Source organism: Varroa destructor, unplaced genomic scaffold, assembly GCF_002443255.2.
Source record: "Varroa destructor unplaced genomic scaffold, Vdes_3.0 BEIS01000001.1, whole genome shotgun sequence".
NCBI classification, from domain to species: Eukaryota; Metazoa; Arthropoda; class Arachnida; order Mesostigmata; family Varroidae; genus Varroa; species Varroa destructor.
In genome coordinates, this window is record NW_019211454.1 from 60653018 (window position 1) to 60673125 (window position 20108).

Below are 20108 nucleotides of genomic sequence, written 5' to 3' on the forward strand. Positions count from 1 at the left end.
CAGGACAAAATGAATATCACCTATCTACAGACCGTATACAAATGGAAGAAGATAGCTTTGCTACATACGCCGCCAGAATCGTGACTGAGGAACGTCATACCCTTATGTTTGTAGCTATCCTTCTGGCAATTTTTTCAACGTCTCGTTTGTTGATTATAAAAAGCTGCGCACAATTGGAGTGCTCTTTATTTACTGTCTTCATCTTGTTCGAACCAGGAAAATAAAAATAAAAAACTGCTTCAAACCACGTCTGATGGAGCAATTCGCGTAGGTTTCAATCTTATGTATCAATTAATCTCAATGTATTAATTAACTAGCTACCGTAGTTTCTATTTTTTAATGCTTGGTTGAACCTCTGAGGTGGAGATTGAAAATCTAACGTCGTTTATGCCTATAGTTGATAGCCTGTTCTGTGTGCACAGTTCGGCAATTAAAACATGGCAGCTTTGTTGGAGAACACAAATTGAAAAGCCTTCGTTTTCCATTGGCTACTCGGATAGATCAGCGGTAAGGAGGAGGGTCGAAATGACTCGGACAAAGATACGCATCTCTGCGGGTCAGAGACAATCATGTTGGTCTGACATCTCTGATAGAATCAGAAAAATCTCTGATAGATACAGACGGTTGGTAGATAGATACGCGCCAGGATGGACGGCTTAAGAAAACGAATTCTAGTTGCAGGTCATTCCAGAACTTCTTCTTATGTAGGGAAAGCCATTTTCTTCTGGCCCGGTTGACGTGAATCACGTAATGTTTTGTCACGTGTTGCTAGCACGTGTACGTACGTGAGGTTTAGATGGCGAAACTTTCGACAATAATAGACGGCTAATTATAATGCTGGGCCGAGCCTTCAGTGTTCACCACAGTTGCAACAAAAAATACTTTGTCATATCTATCTTTGTCCACATTTGCTTTTTTAACTATCCATCGGCATATACAACACCGGATCTAAGTGATCAACCAACGGGGCTACCTTAAGGGTGTTTATCTTGTGACTAAACTTCTGATTCAAGGCTAGAGATCTGTTTCTTACTGTTACTCTCTATGGCGATGCCAATCAGACCATAATAAACAACAGGTTTTTAAGCTCGTCTACCTATAACTCTCATAAAATTTGAATATCTTTCGGTTAACAGAGTGCCACATCGTATTTGTCGTCGAAAGTATTCATGTATAAATTTTTTGCAAATTGTGTCTTACGTACACATGGATACTACTAAATTTGAGTCAATAAAAAAGCTACCGTAATCTAAAAATAGCCATTTTATTTTAGTCTGTTTCTGCGTAGAAGACGATCAATTAATGCTAGGTAATTAGCGACGTCAGTAAGAAACACGAGGACCGTCCACCTCGATGAGACTATCTGCTATTTTTTGGTGAAGCGAAGGCACTACAACCGAACGCGAGTTTTCGGGGAATGTCGTAAGACGTACGATGGTACTCAATTGCCGATCATTGTCCAGCCACCGGCACCTTCATCTATCTACGTATGCCCTATACAAAGAAAAATCAACTCTAACTGCCGTTGTATGTCTAACTTTTGGGCTGTTGCTAAGATCACTGGAAATATCACATGTGATTTCTATGCCACTGCCATTGGCGCGATAGCGGCAGCAGAATACTAATGTTTCTGCTGTTTTCTTTTAATCCTGAAAAGTTAGCGCGCGGCTAAGTTCGAACCTTGCCTGCCTAGCTGGTCGCCTCTGAGCTTTCATCGATCCAGTCTACAATCATAAAGGCATACATTCAATGTGTGTAGGTTCCTCTTCAGACATATGTTTCCTGGCCCGCTCGGCTAACCCCAGTTGCCTAACTGCTTGCTCCGGCCTCTCCCCCAAGCGAGCCCCAGACAGCTCGCCTTGCTGCTCCACCACGGCAACGCGATGTATACACAACAAAGCCACACTCGCCCGGTCAACCCGTACACTCAATGACGCTGACCATACAACACTATGTGAGTGACATAGTAGAGGCATCAATGCCGATGACGCTGACAACGATACCGGCTATGGAGTGGTAACGGGCCAGCTTCGCTCAGTTAAAGAATTGAATCAGTTACCGCCAAAACATCTGCGCCTCTTTATTAAACCGTCTATGAACTCTTCGGACGTGGCGGACGAAACGATATAAGCCTCGGCCTGCAATGCTGTTGAATAGTGGCAAAAATTTCGTTCACCGTACTAGCTCGGTGACTAACGTTATCTAGTGCTAGCAAGTATATAATAATAAAAGGTTCGAGCAACAGCAAATGGATTTGCTTTGTGAAGGTTTCAGTATATGTCGCTAGGACTTTCAGAAAACCATTAGCGGCATATAAAAAACAATATGAAAAAGGACTGCAACAGCCACGTAATTAAGGACGTGCCAATGCAGCGTCGGAATCTGCTTCGAAAACTTCTAGCGTAATAGCTAGGTAAACCGGAACAGCGTTTGTGTTATCAAATGGTTGAAGACCCTGAAACTTCCAAATTTCCACGGCAGAACATAATGTAGTACTGAACGAAGTGCGGCACGTAAGCATGTAAGTATTTCGGCTACAAGAAACAGATTTCTTGGTAATACCATGTATTTGAATGATTATAAAACGTAACAATTTCTATCTGCCGATGAGCGACACGACTTTGGCTGGTTCGTGTGCCCGTGTACACCTAAGCATATGCCCGATTTGTTCAGCTTTCTCTTGCTGTTGCAGCGTACAAAGCCTTTATGCATGAAACTAATGGGCACGACTTAACTAATGACGTTAGGTCCTGCATAGGTAGATTATTATGTTTGTGAACAGACCTAGGACGCACTGGAAAGGACATTATTATTAAGGGGTGTATGCAACAGCGGATATCAGCTATAATTTTTGCTGTAAGAATGTTATTATTAGATAACATCATGACCGTCGTGGAAACGTTTACCTTTGTTAACGGCCTACTACTATTGCGGCATAGAGGAACTCTTTGAGGAACATCGGACGATTACGTAACGTAAAAAAATACATGAAACGTGTGTGAAGCAGGTAAATATTTGACATGGTAGCTGTTATGACCAAATCTAGTCAGAAGATATAACCTTTTCTTTCAATCCTACTAGATAAAGTCATATTATTTACAATATATATTGATCAATAATGTTGATTAACATTTTGAGAATTTTTTGAGACAAGGGACCTGTAATGGGTCAGAGTCATTTGCTGTACAACTATGAAAAAGAAACATTCTTGCTTCCTGATCTACCAAACTGGTCATACCAAATAGGAAAACTACTTCATGTAAGTAAGACTAACACTTGCACTGAACACTTCCGAACAGATCCGAGACCTGTACAATGTAACCGAATCATCCTTCTGAATTTTCGGAATTAGCACAAGGGACTGTGCGTGCGAAACGATTATGCTTAACTTTTACCGAAATTTTGAAACGGATTTCCAATTCGACTGAGATGCTATGCTGTTTCGAAGCATTGCACATGAGTGTGTTTCACAGCGTCACTGCGCACTCGGCACAACGACGAAAACTTCATCAACCACGAGGCTGGTATGAAAAAAACAATGGTGGTGCCTTTGCCCATGCATTTTCATGCGATTTTCGTCTATTACAGAGCCAGATCCGTATCGATAAGCCGAAATGGATAGTTTTCAAGAGGCCCTGGGACTTGGGCAAATACTTCTTTTTATGCATATTCATACGTACCAGTTGGGTTTCTTGCGTTTTTACTTGCCTGTTTCGACGAAGTGACATAGTTGTCAATAAAATCATTTGACAAGTGGTTCTCTGTTTAGCGTCAGGAACAAACGCAGGCCATCACATTAATTCTACGTAGAATCGTTATGACAACTACCTAATAACATCAAAAAGCAATTATTCCACAGGGCCAAAAGAGCTTGGCGGATATTATGGCACTGCGCGGTACCTTACAGGGGCATTATAGGCTCAGGTATTTGACACTAGCAGGAAGGTCGTTCCGATTGACTTTTCAACAGTTTCCAACGATACCTTCTTCATAAAATGCTAAATGCGGTTTCTCCGATTCCTACTATTAACACTTTTCTTTTATTTCCAATAAACATGAGTTTATTTCTAATTGTTTTTCATTCTGTGTTCATCCTCTTACCATATTGCTTTTTACTTTTACGAAGATTCTGTTTTATAAAACGTCAAAATTATAGTTTGTTCAAATGTTTTTCTCCATAATGCATCTTCATTTTGCTAGTCATAAGTTTAAGCAATCGAAATTGTTCATGTTTTAAATGATTTCAAACCAGATTGACGATTAAATCTATGTAAGTCTATCCCGACATAAACTATTTTGTATCTTATATAAGTTGTATTTATTTATATAAAGATAAACAAAGTGCCTTATATCCATCCCCCACGCCTTGGGAAGTGGAGGCTGTGTAAGTTAGCGTACCAAAGGAGTCATAGTTGCGTATCGGCACTCCTCCTGACTCCACTCTCAAATGATAGTCCTAATCCGAACAATCAGTTGCTTAGTAAACTCTTATATCTGCGAATCCATCTGTCTACTCCTGATATAGGATCGGCAACTCTACGCCACTGCCGTTCCGTACATAATTCGATTGCTAGAATAACTTTTATTATTAGTTGACAATGAATTAGACCGTCCTGACGTGGACGTCTCTCGTAACTGAAGTGTGTGCTGTTCTCTTTCCACTAAGTTCAAATATCTTACTTTTATGAGCTTTTTCCTTACTTGCTTTTGGGGCATTTTGTGTAACAGGAAGAGCTGTTGTACAAGCCACATGTGGCCATTGAAAGTCGTCCTCGATAAAACGATCAGTCATTGATTCGATTCGATGCCGCCATCAGACCTGCTTCTTTCCCAGTCACTCAGTCTACCACCTATCGCTTGGCCTGTACTTGTTCTGGCCAAACATTTGTTTACTACCAGTTATATATAAACATCAAACTGCGCTGAAATCCTTTTGCGAGGATATCCTCAAGGAAGCGTCGTCAGAAATAAACAGACTTTTCAGTTCGACTAGGAGGATACAAACGGGTTTAGGCCATAATGTTGGAGAATTAATAAAAGTATGTTGTCGTTTGCCCCCATGTTGTTATTTATTATTATTCTACAGCTCATGTAAATGATGATTACCGTGTCGTTGTTGCTCATTACGACAGCTATAATTTATAGAAATGAAGCCTTTCGCTCCTATCAGTTCGCTGCGGTTGATGTACCGTACATCACCACGTACGCTGATAACGTGGCAATATTTACTGCCATTTAAGTATATGTATCTCTAGGACGACGGAGATAAGAGAAATTGAACATATCAGTTCTCACATCGCACACGGGTCAAGATTTGGCGGGACTAGGGCCATTGGGCCAGAAGCCAATAGTTCAACGGTAGGCTCAGCTGTTCCATCAGGTCGCAGGCTGAAGTTTCATCTATTTCAAAGGGACCGAGGCCAGGGAGCTTCGAGCTCCAGTCGAGCCACGTCGTCGAGGGGTTCATCTGCTCCGGCGTTAGGCAGTTCACCTCTGATAAACGAAGATGAGCTTCTCAGGGTATTTCCAGATCGGAAGCTGCGAATCTTTATCGCGTCATGGAACCAGAATAGCACGGTAAGTTCAAAGTGTCTTTCTACTTGTACAATTGAAATGATGCTTATATGTTTATTGCGTTTGATTCATGAATGTATAAAAGTGGCCATTGTATCATAGCTACGGAAGACGACCAAGGAAGTTCATTATATATATATATATATATATATATATATATGTTTCGATAACCTTGCTGTTAATTGGCTGTTTCGGCATCAGCCTCGAGTATATTATATAACTCCAATAGGTGAGATGCGCCTAATCTTTAGTTTTATATATCGTGCTTTACTGTTTGGCCCTATACTATCCACAAATATCCGTTAATAAAAAAGGTCTAACGGGTTCGAAGAAAACGAGTTTGTATATAGATATATATATATATATATATGTTTGTATGCGGGAGCGTGCGGTTAATAAAGTTACGAGGTGCGCAAAGTTTATCTTTGATAATAAACGATTGGGATACTTTTTTAGAAACTATTTACATAGCTGTAAATAACTGTTAGGAGATAACGCGTCATTTGAAAGATAGACTGTTTTTTCATTGAAAAGAAAAAAAATATTTCCTTTGCGCCAGACGTTGGCTGAAATCTGTGAGGATCGTTTAAGCAAACGAACAATTCATTAAAAAACAGCCCATTTATGTCAGAAATGAGGTCTTGTGTTACTTACCTACCGACCTGAAAGAAGTAAACAGTGTTGAAGAATAAAGTAATATTATTCAATACTAGCAATGTGCAGCTAGCTATGCAGAACCCTCTCGTCGTAACGTGGCACGTGGTTTTTTATAGTGGCTCAGATAACTAGAATTAAACCATAACTTTTTTTTTATTGGATACATAGGATAATGTCGCCGTTGAACGCTGCTTCTGTTTTGAGAAATAAAAGTGCTTTCAATACTCTCACTAGGATTTCTTTCTTTCGTTCGGCCTACTCAGTTAACTTCGGCTTTACACGAGAAGTTAGTTGTTCGTAACTGTGTGCTCACGATATAACTGTCTTCGTAGCAGATAAACTTTAAGACTTTTTAAGCATCCGATGACACGCACTGATTCGAGGGAAGATGTTTTGTGTAAAAGAGACACGTTTATTTCAAACCGAACCAACGCTAGCGGTGGCTATATAAAATACGGCTGTTTGTTAGTACGGGTATAGCAGTAACTCGCCTGTGGCAGGAAGTCAGCATTGAACGGACTCTCGGGGAACTTTCGAAGCTATAGGAAGTAAACGTACGTTAGAAGCTTAGCGAAACTAGAAATACATTAGCCGGCTGTGGATACAAGAGGTCGAAGTTTAATCTAAGGAAGCAGCAAAGTGTCGTCAAATGAAATTGTTTCGGTAATAAGTATCGCTTGCTATAGTAGACACGAAATGGTTAGAAACGTTGGCACGAAACGCTTCCTCAATCTAAATAAAGTATCGATCTGCTGCTGATATGCCATTAAGGCTTACCATGAACCCAACCTCATTGTCATTAACTAATCTCTCCACACAGAGTGATGTACAAATGGCGGTACACGTACGGCGATTGCTATATTAGTACCTACACAAATGTGTAGTCCATTCACCAGCCTACATTATTCGTAACCCAAATTCCATATACTCGGCAATCTCTGTTATATATATATATATATATATATATCAATTCAATTACCTGGTATGTCATTACACTTCCTGCTAGGTCCCATCTGGCCTGAAATATTATTGAGGGGGGTATTGACGCTAATTCGATTTAATTTCTTTAAACAAACAAAGAACACCACAAGTGACACGGCACCGTCTCGTAGAATGGTCAGAGCTCGATAGGGAACACGAACCTTCTCGGATACATAAATTGATCTACCATTACTTGATCATTGCTATTGTTATTCATTAGTGACGTGAACATTTTTTTCAGATGGGACCGAAAAATCTCAGTGAGCTTCTGCTCACGACAACAGAAGAAAATGCTGACATGTATGTCATCGGCGTACAGGAAGGCGTTGCTGACAAGTAGGTTTCCTATGCGTAAGCCCTTTTCATAGCCTGTTAATCTAATTACGATAATGCCTATAAACGAATTCGTAATTATAAATGTGTACAGCTCAGGACGTTTTTGCAAATGACACAGAACGTAACAAAGGAGTGTTGTATTGTCACAGGTATTCCTTCTTGGGCTTTACGATGAACGGCCACAATATATGGTCTTTTTGTTTGATGGTACGGATGGACCTGCTTACTACTGATAGTTTTTCGCGGCGTAAAGGAGCTAAATCAATTATAGTTGTTTTTCTTTAACTGACGTTTACGAATGATGCATATATTCCGTTAAGCATGGGGCTGCAAAGCCTATTCCTTTTCGAAATTTTTGGAAAAAAGCTTTATCCGTTTGGAAAACATCAATACTGAGAATTATATGTTCTTCTAAAGGATATTTTCCACGGGCAGTAAGCATGAAGAGGAGACAATCAGGATCCTGCTAACGCATTTCGAAGACGCTAATCTTGTACACTAGACCTACTGACGGCTGAAATTTGCAATAAGCAATACATTTATCTGAGTAAGTGGCACGAACTCAAAATGAACGTTGGCATGTAGTTACTAAGCCGTTTCAGATACACAAATATAGAAGCTAAGATAAAACCTACCAGGCAGGTCGCATTTGTCTAACGGAACTAGCAGACTAACTTTAATAAATCGAAAACAAATCTCCTACAAAGAATATATGCCCCTTTTTCACTGAATAGTAGTTAATTTCAGCTAGGTATGCTAATAATATGACACGTTTGTTGCAATGAGAAATAACAGAAAATTAGTCAAAGGACAAATCGACCGACAAGAATCATGTATCAGCGACTGGTACCTGAGAGTCTTTTTAAACTAATAAGATAGACAGGTTGTAGATTTTAGAATAGTCGTGGCCTCGTCAACAATGTCGCGAGTCTGTAGGACCTACTCTTTGAGTACCACATCGTGTCGCTCTCGTGAGCCTTACTACCGCAGCTCGGATTCGACCGTATGGCTCTATTTGTATAGCTATAATTATTAACAGCCATATAAATGAAATATAGTTGATGAAGACCTTGTTACTGGTTTAGTCTCCGATGGTAGATACGCTCGACAAAAGCTGATGACAACAAGCTCATTAACCTAACCTGATGCCCTATCGAAGCACTGTACTTAGGCGATGTACCCTGTAATCTGGAAAGTCTCTTTGTTACTGGATCAAAAAAGCCAATCGGACCCCTGTAATTATAATGAAGCCTAGATGTACCTACGAGGAGCTAACACCGTTTTTCGATTTGGCACAATCATCAGGCGAACGGGGGTTATGAAATGATGACGCAAGCTTCGGTCGAGTCGTTTTCGTCGCATCATATTATTTGGCGCCAGACATAGCTTGTACTTAACAGCGGTTAGTTACTAAACTATTATCAATTTGAAACTATTATTTCTAAATTCTACTAAAAAAACTCGATTGTATCAAAAAGATGTCGCATTGTGAAAACTCTAGAGCCAAAACCTTTTAATTCGATCCATCGTTATTTGGGTAGAAAAAAAGCGGAAGAGCAAATTTTCCACCTGGCGTCTCCTCGTAATCAATAGTTTCCGATAGAGATCAACAATCAATAAGGAACAGTGCGCTTGAAATTTGTCAATATTCTCATCACTATATGCATACTTGAAGCCGTTGAGGCACGGGTTACCAAGCGTTTCTATCTGGACTCTTATCTATGATAAATGTGTAGCTGTTGTTATCTTCATTCATTCCCTCTCTATGTACATATTGTCTGCATAGGGTGTCACGAGTCTAGCGATCGTCACCCATAACCGCCCAAAGGGGCCCACTATAGTTTCGTTCTGCACTGTCGCTTCTTGATGCCTCTTCTGAAATAAATAGCACAAATAAGATCAACTAACATAAGTGAGAGATGGCTCTCAGTTAATAGAGCAGATCCAACACATAAAAAACCCACTCTAGTGGCCGTTTACGAAACATTCTTGGCCTGGTAGACGCGTCGTAGGGTCATCATTTATCTAGCAGAGTAAGCAAAACAGAGCTATGTCCTGTGAGCGGGCAAACCAATTCAGAGTAGATAGGTTTGTGCTATTACTAGGTACAACGCTGTGCGTGTGAGTAAAAGCTTTATTAAATTAGAGGTAGAGTATTTTTACTACTACTATTGCGTTTGCATTTACACACAGTATAATAGCGAAAGTCGCATTTCTAGCCTATTGTTATACGTGCACAAATGGTAGATAATGCATTTCATGCATTTAAAGTATATAAAAGTAATAAGAAAATGGCACTAAATTAACAAGTTCAGCGTTACGTATCATACCGAAATATACGATATAGAAATAACGATATGGCGTAGTGCGTCTGCTATACGTAGACGATGATCTGAAAATTGCAGATTCCGCGCTTTCAACAAAGTCAGATAGTCCAAAATGGCATCGGTGACATCATCGCCGACTTGTTAATTTAGTGACATTTTCTTATTTATCCTTATTAGATCTGGAAAGCTCATCGATATTTTTGTTAGCTAGTTTTAGTTTGTATACAACTTCCTCTCGTATTTGCTTTCCGCGACTGAAATAATGTTCGCTAGACAATTATATATTTGTTGAACTCATACTTGCGAAATGTACCAATTTCCACTTTCAGCGGAGAAAAATTGCCACTCTAAAATGGCGTCAGGTAAAATGTTGAAATTTTATTACCCACCCTCCTCAGAAAAAGATTTCGCGTCCTGAAACGCTACATATATTAGATGTAAAAATAAGTTCGGCCATTTTGACTAATATTTAGCCATCATTATTACAGAACAATGGTAAAACCCCGAAATAATTAATAACAACGATAGCAGTAAATAATCATCGAAATAATTACCGTTATGATTTACTTTCTTTCTATTTGTAGAACGATTTACGGGCCTGTTAAAACAGGATTTCCTGCTTCTGAGCTTAAAATGTTCCAGTCCACATTTTTGGACCTATCCAGCATTCAAAAATCGGCTTTCGGCCAACAGATGTAAATAAGCGAGTAACGTTACCTAAATGAGCAATACGAAACTCGGAAAAGTTACCTTGCCTCCTAAACGGCCCTTTCCTTCCACTGAACTGTTGATTGCCATCCAGAGCGTTATGCAGCATCGGTTTCACGAGACTCTACGAGCTCACAATGGAACGCTCGTTTCAAGCTTTACCAAATACGTAGAGGAAACTTCTTTTTCCTCCGGGGTGAACCCGTGATGCTTGACTTTTCCTACTAGAGTACAGAATTGCCAGTAACAATTTGATACGTAGCGTGAGTTTTTTAATCGAGTGCAATAGTGAAGTGCGTAGTAGCCGCACTCGAGACCCACTGATACCCTAACCAATACAAACTGAAAATTTGACACATTTTTTGCGCGGATCTCCTAATGATTATCTAAGTAGGTGGCAAAAAGGCTCAGGCTCTACGTGTTATTCAGAACCCGAACGAGCATCAGGTCAACCAATTCCGGACGCTTTCCTGACGACCTAAATTCAACATGATCACTAATGTTTCTCTGTGCCCACAAATAGAGCCATGCAACTACAGATCTAAATTGAACTCGTCCAACAAACACCTAAACAAGAACCTAAGTATGATAAGTATATTGACTTTATCTACCAATACCTTGTTATCATCCTTTATCACTGTTATTCATTGTTTGTACCTATAATATCTGCTGCGGCTGCTGATCACAGGCGTGAGTGGGAAGTTCGGTTACAGCAAGCTTTACTCCCGTCGCACGTTCTGTTTCACGCATGTCATCTTGGCGTACTGCACCTTAGCGTGTTTGTTCAACGCGATCTCATCTGGTACTGTGGCGCGCCCCGCGACGTCCTGCAGCCGACCCGAGCCGGTACCGCTCTCAAAACAAAGGGCGCGGTCTGCTCCTCCTTCAGCTTTTTCGGCACGTCTATGTTGTTCATCAATTCACATCTTACAGGTGAGACTAGAGTAGGGTTTCGTTTGTTGTCCAACAGGTCTGATTCTGCTTTGCTACGTCCTAGATTTTATATACAGTGTAAATGCAACAAGGTATAGTAAGTTGCGAACTTCCCTAACAATAAGTTGATTACTATAAACAATGAGGATCGCGTAAGGAGCGGATGATGACTAGTATGTGTAAGCATGGGATTTTTGTTTGACCTTTCACAGGTCTATTTTAGTTGACGGTCTACTTTTGCAATACTGTTCTCACTGTTACATATTCGTATTAATATTTAGCTCAAATCCATTTCAAATATAAAAATACTATCCATACATACACACTAGCATTAGTCGTGGACTTCCACGAGTTTTGAAGGCACAATCCGTAGGTGTTACTTCTTTACAGTTTCATAATGCATTGAATTTTCAGCCAGTAAGCTTGCTTTCATCCTGAACATCTATTTCCCACGAGCAGAGAATCGTGCGTCCGGACTGCTTTAAATTTACTCAACGTATTAGCGAAAACGGTCCACAAGGACAAGGTTGTGCACCTTCAATGGGCGAGCGGTCACATTTTATTTCCACTGCGAGAAGAGTAGTTTTGCCTTAACAAGGACTAGAAATTCTTGCCTCCAACAAAAACGACTAGAGTCTAGGGCAATGGGGCACTACCTGATCTGTTCTAACGCAACTGTTTATTCCATTTTCGTAACTGGTTTTCTTTGGCAAGTTTTCCGATTAAGCACTCTCGAAGCAACGCTTCGACAGTGAAAACTAGTAGGACTGTTTGCTTCTATCGTAAAGGAAAATGCCAGGCTAATTCAAGGCTGTTGTTAGATTGCAGCAATGGCTGTCTGGGACGGCATAGTCAGGCTGACATAGGCGAAGCTCTATGATGGATGACTCGCTAACAAGCTCTCCTGGGTGGGCGCCAGCCCCGTGATCCATTGCTAAGTTACCGCTGTCCTAGAACCAACGCTACCGCTTGTGACGTTGAGTAAATTATCGGACTTTAAGTGGATCGCATGTAGCTGAATATTTAATTTCCTTCTTTCTTTTCTTTTATGACGTTCAGCAACAATGTCACTAATCTACCAATGTGTGAGTAATGAAAGCCTTTAAATATTTGTTTGTATAGGTATATATGTAGAAAGTCTCCCTCTAATAGGATCGCGATAAGAGGTCCCTCACTTCGTTTTCGAGGCATTGAAAGCTCCAAATTGCAAAATGGCGAATGGCAAACTTGGTGAGGTTAAGACAGCGATCTATGTCAATGTTCTACTCGTAGCTGAAGTAGCGTCTTCCATTAGCTGTACCCTTACAGGTTCTTTATTCCTTGCTAAGCAAGTCATTATGGGCCAGCAGATGGAAAAAGCCGCGACAGGCCAGCTACGTGATGCAAGACAAACTTTCGACTAACACTGAGATCCACAAGGTATAAAAAATGGGTTGGCTGCATCGCATCATCATATCCGTCATGTTGTTGACGTCTGTTTACCATATCAAAGTGAACCTTTTTCTGCGTATTGGTGGCACGTGCCCACGCCCCAAACGATCATTTGACATGGGAAGCTTCATTGCAAAACAAGTTGTCCGATCGCTGCAGCGAGAACGATTTTATCCGATTTAGTTTTTGACGTTAACGGATCAGCCACTGATGTAACATGCTATTAGTATAATAAGTAGAACGGCCCACTTGAACCAATCGATATTTGCTCATCCAGCTATCGGACTTGAGCTGCTCCATCCTTCGATCCTTTTACCTCAGCTATCGTTTTTCTGATCCCTGCGCATTTCTTCGCTTCGAAACTTGGTTGGGACGTATCATTCATTCACTGACGTAGCTTTGCGCCTATATACTTAAGCTTTGGATTAAGACCATCGTATTGAATTGTGCTTCTGGTTTTTGTGATTAACCAGCTATATAAAACCGATGAATATAGATAAATTTCGACTGGCTAGCGGCTGTCACTAAGAACAACTGTACACAGAAACAACCTTGTAATTCTTTGATTTAATGGTAAAGTGTTATTTTTCGTTTACGGCTGTTTCTAACTTAATCGCTCGCGTTAAAGTTACGCGAAATAAACATTCTAAAATCTGACATCAGAATCTTTTCTCTGTCCTATTTGTGTACAGCTGAAGTCACATAAGCCTGACATCGATTGGCTGTATCAATCCGAATCTTGAAAACTTTAAAAATATTCCATTATAATTGTTTAGGGGTTTGTCGTTCTAAACGTTTCGGAGTCGCTTCTCTTCGTTTGGAAATCGTCCAGCAGGTACTACAGCAGTACTAATGAATAGAGGCGTTCCTTTGATCTAAACGCACTCGTTAGACATGTTCAACTATAATTCATATTAAGCAAAAGTTCACGTAGCTCTTATTAGTATGACGACTTGATATACGTAGAGTTGAGCTCCACTAATACCATAAAATAATAACTATATATATATATATATATAAAAGGGAAAAACAATGCCATGAAAAAGTGAGTAAGGTCGATCCTCACATTGGATTTGCGATTTCATCAGCTTTTCTAATGCGCCATTGTAAAATTCTGTCCCTTCGTGACTAGCTTCATTTCATGTTGTCCCATCATCATTTGTTGATTAAAATAAATTGTTGCGGGCTCGAGCGCTTAGATCCGATTGGTAACACACGAACATCTTTTATATAGGCAGTAGTAATAAGAACGGGTACATATCCCTAATTAAAATGACACCCCTTCGCGAGTGGAAGCCATTAATGCTAATTGTTGAAAGCTAAAATAGCGGGTTGCGGCAGTAACTGTGCCGAGCATGCGTGGGCACCACTGCAATTTTGCCTACTCTGATCGTGCCCTTCTGACTCGAAGAAGCCTCTCGTCGTTTTACGTTAGCAGAATCAATAGAAACTTGCGCATCTGCCATTCTAGGTATTGCTCTCCTTTGGTAGCTAACAATGAACTGCCACTGGATTTAAATGTTATTGCTCAGCTTGAAGGCAAGCAAAGATGATGTCTCGTTAGTGAAACGCTGCAGACGAAATGTAACCAGGTCGGCCAAAGACGAAGCAGCTACACACCACAGTTATAATAAGGCCGCTAACTATTTTTTTCAATTTAAATTTTTTCTCTTTTAATGTCTAGCGGATTATTCCATCGTGTGCCGTAACGTCGATAGCGTAATATGTATAACATACTGAATGCGCCGTCAAGTCCCTACAATTATATTTGCCACACGACAAATGAAGTATACTGAATATTCTATTGTTTATCTGTGTTTTGGTGATTGCTTTTGGACAGCGCACGAGAACAAACAACATAATCGAATTGCCGATTACGAGAAGATCATTCGGGCCCTCTTCCGCCAGGCGGTGCCACCATCCAAGGTGGCACCCGTTGCCCCATCTAGATACGACGCTATCTTTTGGTTTGGGGACCTTAACTTTCGACTCGACACCAGTTCTGAAACTGTTCTAAGGCAAGCGATTAAAGAACACATTTCATACAAAGAAAGAAAAAGAAATCGAACACGTTGCAAAATACATAATAGCTGACATCCGTCCCCAGTTGTCAACGAAGCTTCTTCCGTACTAGACATGTTTCGTATCGATGCTAACTTCATTCATTTAAAGATGGCGATCGATATTGTAGACACGTAAGGTAGACTATTTGCTATGCTCGCTAATCGCTGTAAGCTAATAGGGTAATAATTTACTTTACTAAGAAAATTCCAAGTGCAAGTAGAACTGGAGAGCTCGCCTCAGGTCGCTGGCACTTTCGCCTACTCCATCCAAAATGCTCAATGTTGTCGAGCGGGTAGTGTTTAGGAAGCAGGAGATCTTACCTACAACAAAAGACAGTCGACTCAATGGATCAAATCTGTTGTCTCCTTAACTTATGTAGATGGGTCGTAACTGTGTTTCGAGTAAAGCCCTCTTTACAAATAAGTTGAAGCAAATACATTTACTAAACAAGAAATATATTTTGACTGCGACATGTGCAAATTATTTCGGGGAGCACAACCAATCTGGATTCTAAAGTAATCTAAAACGTAAAATATATACAGTATAGAAGAGTCATTTAGTCCCCTACGGGTTCACTCTTGTCTACCAGTGATCAGACGATCTTACGATGTATGTTCATTGGCAACTGCCTGTTGGACGTTGGGTGTCTAATGAGTTGACGGTGGGAACGAAGGTGATGCTATGTCGAAGTAGTAGAATAAGCGTACCGAATACCGTTAACTAAACTAGAAGTACCCGTCCTTCTCAGATTTAACTTTGCATATGTTCGAGCACGACAGCGTTCCGATAATAGCGTAACGTCAATAGGTAATCACGCCTTTCCTAGAAGCGTTTAGAGATCTTCCATGCATAGCTTGAACTAGACAATACTCACTTCGAACAGTAATGCTATGGTAAATATTTTGCAGATTTCTGGCAGAGCGAGACTTTAAATCATTGCTCAGATTCGATCAACTCAATAAGGTGATTGCCGACGGAGATGCCTTCAGTGGATTTCATGAAGGAGAGATTAGCTTTGCGCCCACATTCAAATATGAGATCAACTCTAATATGTACGACAGGAACACCGTTAGAGTGCCTTCATATACGGTACGTCCAAGAACTTACGCGCAGATTAGGCCGTGCCATATTGAAAGTGTTCGCGTTTGTCAATATCTTTTGTAAAAATAGGCCGCATCGAAACCTTAGTCATAGCAGGCCTCGTTCGATACCTAGTATTTTCACTATTTTTGTTTGTAATTTGAACGCTTTTTTTTTTTCTCTGATATCAAAATGATTCTTATAGCTAAGAAGAAGCACGACAGTAGACTTTACAAAAATTTAGAGTTAAACATTTGTAAAATATTATTACTCAGTGATAATCATATAAGGCACCCCTTAGTTATTGGCTAGTTCATTTTAGGAGAGCCGAGTCTGAGCATTATTTAAGTGTCGAATTTGCTCCTTAAGCATCTATTGGATTTTATTGTCCCGACTTCCAATGTCGCTTACTTTTTACAGGACCGGATTCTATATATGAACCGCGAGGGCCAAGCTCTAACAGTACGTCTGTACGATTGCGTTGAATGTTTTTCATCATCGGACCACAAACCGGTTGTAGCTATATTCGAGGTCGGATTGAGAGCCTCTAATGACTCGAGCAAGCTCGCCGCAGGGGCCTTTCGGCGAGAAGTATTCGTTGAAGGTACATGGTTCCGCAACGCTCATCTGTTCAGAAACCATACGCTATTTATTCTATTCATACTAAGCGTCCAAAGTAGAGGCGTTTTTAGCGATTAATTAATAAACTCGTACTCTAGCTCGCGACAATAGGCACTGGACTACAAGCAATGCATTTGGTCTTCGACATCGCCGAGCGTTTGTAGGTAACCAGATCAATGGGCACCGGCAGTTCCATGATAGAACAACAATGCTACCCTTTCCACCTACTATGGATTCTTCCAATTATATTTTTCTATATTCTTTTTGCTGTTATACTATCATGGTCGTTAGAATATTTTTCGCCTAAGTTTAGCTAAATGTTTACACATTAAAGTGTCTGTTCTGACGTCTTGGATAATGGTGTATAGAAAAGACATCAAACTAGCATGGCGTAATATCTCTCTTATCTTGGGGGTGTCGATCCGACGGAAACTTTCAATATGGCAACCAACAACACTCGCGCCTGCGAGATCAGCACAACTTACGCCATTTTCGACCTACTCGGCTTCATTCAACCGAGACAGCCATAAGCAGACAAAGGCTACCCCCGAGTACCTTTAATTATACTCACTTGCTAACTATGCAACCCATTTTTGTCCAGCAGAAATTTTCCACAGCTGCGCCACGGAAGTTTAAGCACTCGTTTGCTAAACTCCCTCCCGTTAGCTATTCTAGTTCCAATAGACAACCCCTCATGTAGGACGCTAAAATTTATTTTGGCAATTCCGGACTAAATACACGTTCAGCCCTTATCCGTGCTACATCATCGACTGGACCATATGGAATTATGACCAAATCTCTATTAGGCCACAGAAAAGTGACTTTGCTACGTATGCAAAAATAAAATTGGGCATATTATTTTTGTCGTGCTTTTAAAACTGTACATAAACAAAAAGAAGTATTTTAAAAAATTTCATTTACTAACACTGATTGACGGAGTGGTTGAGCGCAGTTTTTTGTAATCTGTGAAAAAAATTTTTCAATAGCAGCTACGCGTCAACGATTCGTTGAAGCATCGCTCAACAGTGTCCAGCTTCATTCGTATAGCGTTTCGAAGTGCGGTATTTTTTGTGTTTTTCTAATTGTATCCCTATATATGTTTTCAGCACTGAAGCGTTCAACACTTCGACGGAGAATCAGTTTTGATGTCAGTAAGTCGAGCGCCGTCTGCTGTCTTCAGTGAACTATGCTAGAAAGTGGGTTTACCTACGGTGGAGGGACGTCTTACCGCTTTCCAGCTGCGAATATTGGCAGAACTGCGTTGGGCATCATTGACTAGTTCGTGGCCAACAGAGAGCCATGGCAATGATAAACGGTTCCAATAACAGCAACAAACCGAAACGCGCACCCGGTTCTCACCATGATCGATTTTTTTCAGTGGACTCCATCTTTACGCCCACTAAAGTCACCCACTTTAGAGATTTTGACACTTCGCAAATGTCCCTAAGTTACCCATCGAATGCCTACAGGAAATAAAGAACAATAGCTTCTGATCTGCGTGTAGCATGTCTTGCTAGTCGATATCTGCACGAGTCATGAACAATATCGTTAGCGTTAGGACTCGTGGCCTGAAACGTATAGTAAAAATACGAAAAAAAAACTAAGTATATACGCGACGCCTCTGAACAACAAGGTAAATTTGCGTCTAAAGGGTCAAGTGTTTTATTTAGATAGTTTCAAAAATGTTCAGTTGAGCTGCCCCGTTGAGATCAGTTAAAGGAGGTTCGATGGGGCAGCACTTTTCTTTCTTGCGTACTTTTCGAAATAGTACCAAGTAGTGTTTAGATGGTACATTAGCTAGCAGCCAATATTCAGTTTAGCGGTAAGCATCGAAAGAGACCTTAGAATTATTTCACTGTTATACATCGCGCTCAATTTTCTTCGTCAAACACCATACACAAATCATAAGCTATTGCTAACTATTACGTTTTCGTATATAAAGTATGTTATTTTTAGATAGGTGGATAAGTTTGCCGTAAATGAAACTACAACCCACTATAGCATCGTTTGCTTTAGTACAAAGCCAATAAGCCTGCGCAAGTTAGCCGGAAATGAAACGTATGCATGTAGGAGTGAGTTCGGTTTTTATAGCTAAGTTCTTGTAACTGTATCCTTTTGCGAAATCGTTTTGCGATACTTTTACAATGGAGTTCTCAACAGGATAACTGGATACGAGCTCGTCATTGCATCTCAGAAGTAACTGATCATCTAATGACAGAACGCTGTTAACATGATCGGACCTACGTATATTCAACAAATGGGCGATGTATCAATAGAGAGATTAACATTTCTTTGCCAATTGGAAAAGGATATCAATATGAGCCTTACGGTTATCCAACAGTGTGGCGGAAAGGCCCGTGACGATTCTAAACGAAAATTCTAAAATGTAAAGCAAGCCAGAAAAAAGTTTGTCCGGACATTTTGTCTAGGGTGTGCAACAACAAATGTTTGCCCCGGATTCGGTTTTTTCACTTGTAAATTCAAAACGTGCTCGAAGGGTACGAGCAAAAGAAAAACAGCAACTTACCTACTACCCCATATATTCTACTCCTTATTTTCACGGCCACCGCCTCAGCAATGGACGTATGCCTTTACAGAAAACATCACTGGTCTTCAAAGATCATTTCGACGACGGCCATACTAAAAACACAGTATAAATAAACGCGAATCGTCGAGGTCTCCTGCTGATCTGCACGATCCTATCACGGGTTTTATTATGCTAAATCTGTGAAGATTGTATATAGTTCTCTCGACGCGAATGATCTTAATTCTATCCAAATATTAGTCATTGCAAAGAACGCTGTGGAAGATAGACTAATTCCAATGTGAAGGTTCAGTCGGTTGTGCAGTGGTCCGTGGGACGGTTCGATCAAATAGAGGCATCACAGATGAAGTCACAAAAGGGGTAAACTTACCTAAATGCGCTGGTACATTATAACGCCTACCTTTAGAAGCGCCTACATGTATGTAGATATTTACACCCGTATTGAGCTGTGTTTGTCTATAAATGTTTGTAGTGCCTTCAATAGCAAACATGCTGCATAGTTATGTAGTATCTATAACTTAGATCAGTGCAACGCTATAGGGTGCAAAAACAAATGTAATGTTCGACGTTCTGATATACGCTATGCATAATAACAACAACACCGTGACGCTGTGTGTACTAGTTCTAAATAGACTAAATGGTACTAACCAAAACCAAATAAACGAGAACGACATGTTGAACTTGAGGATATTGTGTGATTTTTTTGGGATTCGCGGGCAATCGCTGGTTAGAATTCCGGCACTTTTTAGCTTTTATGGCCAATACCTTTCTAGTTATAAGGTCCCGTTAATTAAGGCCTGTGCAACAATTACGCTACATTTAATTATTAATAACAACAACTACATTTAATG

General features: G+C 40.3%; 1 protein-coding gene and 1 long non-coding RNA gene across 10 annotated transcripts in view; one reads left to right on the plus strand and one right to left on the minus strand.

Annotated features, from left to right (window-relative positions):
• The first annotated feature begins 1906 nt into the window (after positions 1-1906).
• On the plus strand, positions 1907-19942 carry INPP5E (Inositol-3-phosphate synthase). 8 transcript variants are annotated; one of them, XM_086977925.1, is made up of 9 exons: positions 1907-3007; positions 3300-3524; positions 5256-5577; positions 7454-7548; positions 11272-11516; positions 14788-14965; positions 15920-16100; positions 16512-16695; positions 17819-19942. In XM_086977925.1, exons 2-9 carry the CDS (start codon positions 3430-3432, stop codon positions 17893-17895), a joined length of 1377 nt encoding a protein of 458 aa, XP_086834051.1. In that variant the 5' UTR covers positions 1907-3007; positions 3300-3429; the 3' UTR covers positions 17896-19942. The 8 variants fall into 8 exon arrangements, with proteins under 8 accessions (XP_086834051.1, XP_086834050.1, XP_086834052.1 ...); XM_086977924.1 differs by having other exon boundaries at positions 1907-2521; positions 2759-3524; XM_086977926.1 differs by having other exon boundaries at positions 1907-2521; positions 2862-3524.
• The window catches only part of LOC111242882 (uncharacterized), a 30792-nt gene continuing 19500 nt past the window's right edge, over positions 8817-20108 (minus strand). For both annotated transcript variants that reach the window (XR_015319477.1, XR_002670194.2), the window contains exons 2-4: positions 11241-11576; positions 10626-10807; positions 8817-9423 (exon numbers count right to left, since the gene is read on the minus strand). This is a non-coding gene — a long non-coding RNA (uncharacterized LOC111242882). The remainder of the gene's footprint in view (positions 9424-10625; positions 10808-11240; positions 11577-20108) is intronic.

What these genes read in the sequence shown, in the direction of transcription:
- INPP5E (XM_086977923.1), top strand. Translation starts at nt 3,430, where the DNA reads ATGCTATGCTGTTTCGAAGCATTGCACATGAGTGTGTTTCACAGCGTC. An exon ending in CATGGAACCAGAATAGCACG is followed by an intron (nt 5,578 to 7,453) that starts GTAAGTTCAAAG and finishes CATTTTTTTCAG; the next exon opens with ATGGGACCGAAAAATCTCAG. An exon ending in CATCAATTCACATCTTACAG is followed by an intron (nt 11,517 to 14,787) that starts GTGAGACTAGAG and finishes GCTTTTGGACAG; the next exon opens with CGCACGAGAACAAACAACAT.